General features: G+C 47.0%; 1 protein-coding gene across 1 annotated transcript; it reads left to right on the forward strand.

The window, feature by feature from the left end:
• The first annotated feature begins 691 nt into the window (after positions 1-691).
• LOC119324128 (serrate RNA effector molecule-like) lies at positions 692-5,500 on the forward strand. The gene is made up of 12 exons (XM_037597885.1): positions 692-768; positions 859-908; positions 1,780-1,834; positions 2,029-2,103; positions 2,210-2,284; positions 2,372-2,419; positions 2,648-2,716; positions 2,812-3,624; positions 3,714-3,762; positions 4,378-4,478; positions 4,583-4,750; positions 5,114-5,500. The coding sequence occupies exons 4-12, from the start codon at positions 2,039-2,041 to the stop codon at positions 5,172-5,174; spliced, it is 1,449 nt and encodes a 482-aa protein (XP_037453782.1). The 5' UTR covers positions 692-768; positions 859-908; positions 1,780-1,834; positions 2,029-2,038; the 3' UTR covers positions 5,175-5,500.
• The last annotated feature ends 3,470 nt before the right edge of the window (positions 5,501-8,970 follow it).

Raw genomic sequence — 8,970 nt, forward strand, 5'->3', positions numbered from 1 at the left:
CGCCTGCTAAACCCCGGCCGCCGCGCCGTCCGGCCGTACCGGTCACAGCCCGAACCCCCCGGCGTCTCCCCGTGCTCCCCCGCCAATGTGGCCTACGTGGGACGTCCCGCGCTCTCCTGGAGACCAGCCCGTCCGCCCGCTCCTCGCCGCACCGCCCGGCGATCGCCACGCGCGTCCCGGGCCCGCGCGCTCGTGGGCCGACGAAGCCGACGACGACGACGGCCCCCCGCTCCCGCCGCCCCCGCCGCTCGGCTCCTCCCGCCCCGTGCGCCTCGTCGACGCCCTCGCCTCCCGCTCCAAGGACGCCGCGCAGGCCCAGGCGCGGGCGCTCCCTCCCCCTCCCCCGCTCGGCTCGTCCCGCCCCGAGCGTGTCGCCGGCCACCGCATGGATGACGACTCGCCGCGCAGCGATGGGAGGAGCTCCAGCCCCGGAGGCGGCCAGGGCGCGCGCCGCCGCTCGCGCTCGCCACGCGAACGCGGGAAGCCGTCGCCGGAGCGCGTGCACGTGCCGCTCCCGCCCCCTCCCCTCGTTGGCTCCTCCCGCCCCGTGCGCGTCACCTACCGCTTGGAGAGCGACTCGTCGCGCTCCTCCAGGAGCTCCAGCCCCGCAGAAATCATGGGCCCGCCGCGGCGGAGGTCGCCTTCGCGATCAAACGACGGGAAGAGGCGGCGCCGCTCCCCGCCGAGGAGGTCGCCGTCCCCCGACCCGCCCAAGCGGCCTCGAAGGGACGATGGGGCTGGCCGACGCAGCCCACCGCGGGGCGGGAGGTGAGGCTTCGGGACTTGGGCCCTTCCGCGCCGTGCGGTTCTAAGCTAATCTCTGTGTTTCTGGGCGTGCCTGGCCGGCGCTTGGTGTAGGTACGAGCGCGGCGGAGACGGTGGCAGGCTCGCCGGGCATCGCGCTCCAGGTGAGCAGACTCTGATGAGCTTTCACGTCTTGGTCGCATGCATTTCCAACCTGATTCGCTCTGTCTCTGTCTGTGACAAGTTCGCGTGATCGGCGAAACAGAGTTTTGAGGGTTCTCGGCCTGTGGGCCGGGGTGTGTGGTATGATTTGAGATAGTGAAGCGATAGCTTGGCCTGATCGAGGCTAAGCTGTCAGACCTTGCTGATCCACATTCACCTTGAAACATGTGGGTTTGATTTGAGGTCAATGAAAAACTTGTTTGCCATCTGTCATTCTTGTGCCCAAAGACTTGTACGTAACTATCATGTGTGATTTGGCTGTCTGTTGAGCTGCTCGCTCTTGGAGCACTCACCTACGGCCTTCCATCTCAAGCACGTGACTTGAAAGGGTTGTGGGGGTTTAAGCTTTTCGCGTGTTTGATAATCCGTATGTGGGCTATGTGATGGTGCTGTACAATTTGTCAGCTCTGCCCTCAATCTCGTGCACTATGCACACTATGGTGTTGTACAGTTTGTACACTATGCACGGTATCTATTTTATAACTGAAGCTATTGACTTGTGGGCTTCCTAGCTTGAGCAACTGCCCCGATCAATCAAGTGTATGATAGTTAGTTCCTAGGCGTTTGAGAAGTTGGAGTCAACATCACTAATTTTGTTAGTGCACTTTAGGAAAAGGAAAATGGGAGACCTGTGGTGTCAACATGATATGTTCTGTTACTTCTGGGTTTACCTCAACATCTGGATTCTTAGTATCAAGCATGTGAATTAATCTGTTCTACTGCCAGCCTGCTTATGCAGAAGGAAACAACAGCTAGTGTTAGCAGACAAGCTTCATGCGTTTTCACATCATGTATTACTTGCTGTTATTTCAGATGGGCCTAACTCTGGCTATGGTGCTTCCAGTAAGGTTCAAAATATAACCCAAAGGTATAGAAATTGTTGCCTTATAACCGATAGGTTTGATCTGCTTAGTATGTTATAATGTTAGTTCCTAAGTTCTCAAGCCATGTCTATATTGTTTATCTTTCTCTTTCTCTTGGGTTACTTCTGTTTCCATTTTGAATCCCTGATAGGCAATACTTGCACTGCATGTGATTGTATATGATTCTGAATATTTTCAGAAAAGGATTAATGACGTACAAACAGTTTATCCTAGCTCTTGAAGATGATATTTCACCAGCTGAAGCTGAGAGCAGGTAATCAACAGAATCGAACAGAAGTTTACTTTGAGCTACTGGTACTAGAACCCCTTTCAGTTGAGAACCACCTAATTGATTGATTAAACCTTCCATGGTTAACAAGGTACCAAGAATACAAGACAGCATACATTACTACACAGAAACATGCCTATTTTGATCTCCATAAGGATGATACTAGGTATGTTAAAATGTTTTCATCTAGAGGCGTTAGCTTTACGCTCTCAAGGAACTAATGGTTTTTTCTTTCTTTTGACTGTAATTGCAGGTTGAAAGAGAAGTACCACCCAACAAGCTTATTATCTGTTATTGAAAGGTGAAACGTTTGCTACCTCTCTTTCTGAAAATAGTTTGCTTACCGTCACAAATTTTGGTACTCCGATCTGTGTTGAGTAGCACCAAAAATGTTTGTAACACTTCATGACTAGATGAAACAGTTGTATGTCTTATTTTTATGTATGCTTTCTACTTATTTTCAGTTGAGCTTTTCTTGTTGGTAGTTGAATTTTGCTGATCATTGGCATGTCTTATTTTGTTAACTCAGGAGGAATGAGTTTTGTAAGGCTGCAGCGAAGAGTTTAATTCTTGATTTGCGAAGTGGAACTTTGGACCTGTGAGATGCATCTCTAATCCTATCTATCTAATTTTGTGTTACATATATTGCACAATTTTGCTAGTTTTGCTGATATCCTGATTGTCTTGGTCCAGTGGTCCTGGAATGACTGCTGATGGATCAAGCAAATCAGGGAATGACAACTGTGGAAGCTCTGGGAATGGTGAAGATTATGGTAACAAGAGAAGAAAGAATGGAAGAGGTCCCCCAAAAGAATCTGGACCACTTTCAACTGCTCCGAAAGCTCATCCGGTCAGTTCAAAGTATCGACGAATTCAAACTGACATAGATCAAACTCTAGCTTTAGTGCGAAAGCTTGACTCGGAGAAGGGTATTGTCGGAAACATTCTGTCAATTGGTGGTGATCATGGCAAGCCAGATGATGACAGATCACATGTTGGATCCGCAGGGCCTTTAGTCATTATCCGAGGCTTAACTACTGTCAAGGGCCTTGATGGTGTTGAGCTCCTTGACACTCTCCTTACCTACTTATGGCGTGTCCATGGTGTTGATTACTATGGCATGTCTGAGAGGAGAAACGCAAATGGTTTTCGTCATGTGAGAGCCGACAACAAAAGTGCCGATGCGTTTAACATCAGTGCTGCTGATTGGGAGAAAAAACTGGATTCCTTCTGGCACGAAAGACTGGTGAATGGCGAGGATCCTCTAGTTGTATTGACTGCCAAGGACAAAATTGATGCAGCAACTGTTGAAGCTCTGGCACCTTATGTCAAGAAAATTATGGATGAGAATTATGGCTATAAGTATGGGTGTGGAGCCATGGGGTGTACAAAAGTTTTCCATGCTCCCGAGTTTGTTCACAAGCATCTAAAGCTCAAGCATCCTGACTTGGTCTCTGTGTTAACTTTGAGTGTCCAAGATGATATCTATTTCCAAAATTACATGAAGTATGTTTCAGTATAATCAGATTAAACTACAGCTAAAACAATTTTCAAACGTGTTATGACTTTTCTCATGTAATTTCTTTTTGGTGCAGTGATCCAAATGCCCCAGGTGGAAAGCCAGTTATGCAGCAATCTGAACAAGTAAGAATCTTCGCATCATTTAGTTATTTAGTGGCTTGGTACATTTAGCTATCTATTCAGATTTCTTGGAATACATACAACAAATTAGGACAGGTGCTGTTTGTAGATACTCCCTCCATTTCAAAATTTCTAGGTTTATCCTAAGTCAAACTTCCTTAAGTCTGATCAAGTTTATACAAAATTTTACCAGTTTGACTTAGGACAAACCTAAAACTTCAAATATCTTGGAACGGAGGAAGTAAGAAATAAAGTAGCTACTTATTCCTGCATACCGTTTTGTTGTCAAAATAACAAAAGGTCAATGTAAAAGAGAAGATTGCCTCCCATATCCGGTTACCTGAAGTTTACTTGTAACCAGTTTTTACCAGAAAATGTTAACAATTAGTTATTCGTATGGTTTACGAAGTTTACATATTACTTTCTGCAAACTTTTAATTTCTTGTACCTTGTGATAGTATTCAGGTTTCATCACAACCCCGGTAACCTTTTTGCTTGTGTTTTGCATTGCCATTTTTGCCTTCATTGAAATTACATGCGAAGCAGCAGTCATGTTTATTGAAATGATAAAGCTGCAGTGTTACAATTTTTTGTTTAAACCCCATGTCCTATATGCAGGACAGTGGCAGAATGAGAAGAATACCAGATGAGCAGGGTTCAGATGCCCCACTTATCCCTGACGCCCCTCCAACAGTTCTAGTCCCTCTGCCTGGTGCTGGGTAGGTTATGTTATGCTGATTAACTATTAATTCACTTATTTTCTTTTTATGGAAAGGCGTATGAAGTGCAGGCAGAGTGCTAACATTGGCTGCCCTTGTTTTAGCCCATTGGGACCATTTGTTCCTATACCACCAGATATGGCCGTTCAAATGATGCGAGAGCAAAGACCTCCAAGACCGAATGGTGCTCAGCATAAGAAGAAACCTTTGATGCCTGAACCAATGATGCCCATGTATCCGCATTTTCCGCTTGATCCTCGTCCTTTGCGAAGGTCAGTGATACTCCTCTAGTTTTCTGTACTTTCTCAAGGATTAGATAAGCAAGATTCCAAAATCTTTATTGAGGTGCTTTGTGTTACATGTAACGGCTCTTTTGTTGCTATGCTGAATTTTATCTTCAGCCTTTGTATGTTTTCATACTTAACCACCAACGATTCTTCATTTAGCAGAATTGCTACTCTGTACTAGTTTGGCCTCATGCATTTTTGTTGAGAACGATGAATCATCATCACTCTGTTGTATATCTCACTCTTGTGGAAGCAATCTCTTCTGTAAAAATAATATTGAATCTATTTCCACGCTGCACTTGTCCGTTCCATGAGCATCGCATAACCTGTTATCGATCCTGCTTGCAGGTACAATGATCTTGATGCTCCTGAGGAGGAAGTCACTGCCATTGACTACAGAAGCGTGTAGGGCGTCTCCATTTACCCACTCTAATCCGCCGATGACCCACATAGCGAATGTGCTCCAGCAAATTACTCGCTGTTGCCGTTGCAATGGCAACGACAGACAGGGAATGGGATTTTGTCAAGTCCTGGCGGACGTATGATGCATCGTCATTTTCTGCAACACCCCCCACTCCTCAAAATAGCAAGTATTTTAATGTGATTTATCGCCCGTGCTTGTTGGAATGCTATGAATCAGAAGCTGTCAAATCAGTATGATCCGTCCGACCTCCCATATTCACAGTTGGAGTATGGAGAACTTCTATGTTTGTTTGTAGGCATGTGTTTGTGGTTTGTGCTGCCTCTTTGTTGATGTGGTCGTTTGCTCCGACGAGAAGGGGCCAAATTCACTGTTTTGACCCTTTTGTGCATGTTTAGCCGCATCTGACCCCTCTTTGGAAAGTTTTTTGGATCTGACCCTTTTCCTACCGCCACCTGAGCTGGCGGTAGGCTAGAACACCCTACCGCCACCAGCTCTGGCGGTAGGGACCGGGTCAACGTCGACGCCGCCGTCTGCCTGCTGACGTGGATAAGTGGCTACCGCCATTGGCCGTGGCGGTAGGTCTAAGTAGCCTACCGCCAGATCGGGCGGCGGTAGGTGCCTTTCGTGCTTGGTGGCTGCGGGCGGGCCCTACCCCACCCACCAACCCGTTCTTCCTCCTCCCCTCGAGTCGAACAGAGGCGAGCGGCGCCTCTCTCCTCCCGATCCCCTCCCTCGATCTCCCTCTTCTCTCCACCATTTTCGCGGATCTTTGGGGCAAATCGAAGAGGCCAGTAAGCTCCTCCATTCCCTCCGATCAGTTTTCGAAATGCCTTTTTATTTTTGAAGCTATTTTTGGCACTGGGTACAACCTAGGTTTTGGTGTTGATTTTTTTATGATGTTTTAGTTGTTTAGTAGTATATGATTTAGTAGTAGGCTTATGAAAGGATGTGTGGGTGAAACCATTGCGAGATATGTGAGGATATGTTGGTGAATGCATATATGTTGGTCAATTTTCTTTTGTTATGTAGATATGAATTGTATGAGAAGTTTTTCTGTATGGTGAATGCAAGATTGTGAGGATGAAGGCATTGCAAAATTCTTAGATGGTTAATGCATTGTAAAATTATGAGGATGATTTTTTTGCAAAATTTGTAGGTGGTTAATGCATAGTGTGAAAATGTGTGTATTTCATATAGATGCTTTTTGTTGTGATGGAGAATGCATACTAATAGTATTGTATTTTCATATTTTGCAGTTTATAATTGTAGATGTTTGGTTTTAGTTTTTTTTATTCATATGTATAGACGATGTTGTCTAATAAGTGAAAAATTTATATATTTGTTAGGATGGCCGAGGATGAGGACAATGGGCGTTTGTATACGGGGCTTGACCTTGCTTTTGACAAGGACCATCGTGCTCGTGCTATCGAGCGTGGAGAGGTAACAATTTTCATGCTATTTTTTGAATGAAGGAAGCTTCTGACATATTTTCTCAATTGTTACAGAAACTTGTTGTCGTCCGCTTTAGGAGCCACACGACGGAAAACCAAATGCAATATGACATGCGCTACGAGCCGTACTTTGAGCGTGCCGGCCTGCTACCGTTTGTTCTTCAGCTCAAGCGCGTGACGCCGTCGATGTGCCATTCAGCTCTCACCGCCCTCGTCGATCGTTGGCGGCCGGAGACACACAGCTTCCATCTCCCTTGTGGCGAGCTAACAGTGACGTTGGAGGACTTTGCCATGATCACTGGGCTTCCCATTGACGGCAAGGCTCTCACCGGACGAGTGGACGGCAAGAACTGGCGTGCGAGGGTTACCACTCTCATCGGTGACTGCTCGGCCTCTCTTAGTGCCCAGGGAAGGACTGACAACAGGACAAACGGCGTCCCATTCCCTTGGCTCCAGCATCATAGGTCGGGATGCCCTGAAGAAGCCAATGAGGAGACCGTGGAGCGGTATGCTCGAGCGTACGTGTGGCACCTCCTATCACAGGTGGTCTTTGGAGACTGCTCTGGAGACGTTGCTCCTTGGATGTTTCTTGACTTCTTGGCCGACTGTGACGAGAAGTACAACTGGGGGTCTGCTGGGCTCGCCTACTTATACCATTAGGTAACAAGTTATGCAAATATCCATTAAGCATGGTAGTATGTTCATGAATTCCTACAAAGAGCACTCCTCCAACTCTTATGTTAGTACATTTAACCAGTTTGATTTTTGGGTTGCAGCTGGACGTCACATGTAGGAAAACCACCTCGAGGCCATGCATGGGTGGATGTATTTGGGGCCTCTCGGTCTGGATGTGGGAGCGTTTGCCGGTTGGGCGTCCTGAAAAGCATCCTTCACCGCATGTGTGGGTATGCCTTAATGAAGAAGATGATGTTTTTCGACTCCCCGCCGTGGCATTCTCTTGGGACCGGGTTAGAATTTTTGGAAGCAAGAACAAGTCCTTGTACAAGAATTTCATCAACGAAATGGACAGCCTCGCATATCGTCAGGTATACCGATTCAATATTTTCTCTAAGCTCCCATCAAATGCATTGGCCAAACTAATAGCTCGTTGATAGGTTAACTGGAGGCCTTACGAGGCAAATAGGGGTTTCACATTGAACCAGATGTGCACTAGGGACTCCCATCTTTGGCAGATCAGGTGCCCTCTCATATGCATTTATGCTGTCGAGTGGCATCTACCACATCGAGTGGCCATGCAATTTGGTATGAGGCAACGCACCCCACCGGAGCCAGCAAGCACGGGTGGACTTGAGCTTCACAAGTGAGTTACCTAACCGAGGCTATGTTAACCAACAATACAATGTTTCAAATTGTTTCTTATGCTTTGTTGTTGTCATTCTTTGTAGTCAGAACCGAAAGAATAATCAGAATGTGCTTGAGTGGGGACAACACCATGCTAGGTATGTCGAGATGTGGGAGCAGAGGCTCGGTTCTAGAGAGACGGATATGACTTTGGCGGACATGAGGAATTTCAAAGAAACTCATCTAAAGTGGTATGACAATGGGAGGCGATTTCGTTTGAGGCCAAGGTGGACCGACGCAGATCTCGCAGATCATGATGCAAACAATGAATGAGATGATGAGTATGACGCCATAGTGAGAAGTACACAAGGTTCTCACAGAGAGTATGCGCCCTTGACTGATAGAGTGGTAAGTCTTGTGAACCTATTTGAAGAGTGGATTCATATTATCTTGATTGTTCAAACTTTTGAGCTTACATTGAATTTTCGGACTTTTGAGCTCAATAGAAGTATCACTACAAAAAAATAGACACATCCGTGACATTTTGGTCCGAACAAATTTTTTTCTATCATACATATGACACTTCTATGACGATAATTGTGACAAAATCCGGTATCATCATAGATGTGGTGGGCTCCTACTTCTATGACAAAAAATCATGATAGAAAATGGGCTTTTCGTCCTGGGCGGGACGGAGACGCAGCTGCATGACATTCTTTGGGCCGTCCATGACGGGAAAAACCGTGGTAGAAGCGAGGGGGAGGAAAATTTCGGGGAGTTGCCGGTTACGGTGGGAGGTCGGGGGGCGAGCGATGCGCGTTTCTCTCGTACACGTGCGAGGCGTTGGCTCTAACTGGACCCGAGCGAGGCGTTGGGCTCTAACTGAACCCGAGCGATTGCACTGCAGGCTACGCGTTACTGAACCCGAGCGATCGATCGATGGCTCTTAACTGAACCCGATGGAGCGATTCCTTCGCTACTGTTGTTAACTGAAGCCGATTGATTGGATGAATAGTGAGCGTTGCGCC

Source organism: Triticum dicoccoides, chromosome 6B, assembly GCF_002162155.2.
Source record: "Triticum dicoccoides isolate Atlit2015 ecotype Zavitan chromosome 6B, WEW_v2.0, whole genome shotgun sequence".
NCBI classification, from domain to species: Eukaryota; Viridiplantae; Streptophyta; class Magnoliopsida; order Poales; family Poaceae; genus Triticum; species Triticum dicoccoides.

Coding starts and splice junctions, on each gene's coding strand:
- LOC119324128 (XM_037597885.1), top strand. CDS start 2,039: ATGACGTACAAACAGTTTATCCTAGCTCTTGAAGATGATATTTCACCA. Junction 2,104..2,209: donor CCAGCTGAAGCTGAGAGCAG/GTAATCAACAGA, acceptor ATGGTTAACAAG/GTACCAAGAATACAAGACAG. Junction 2,717..2,811: donor CGAAGTGGAACTTTGGACCT/GTGAGATGCATC, acceptor GTCTTGGTCCAG/TGGTCCTGGAATGACTGCTG.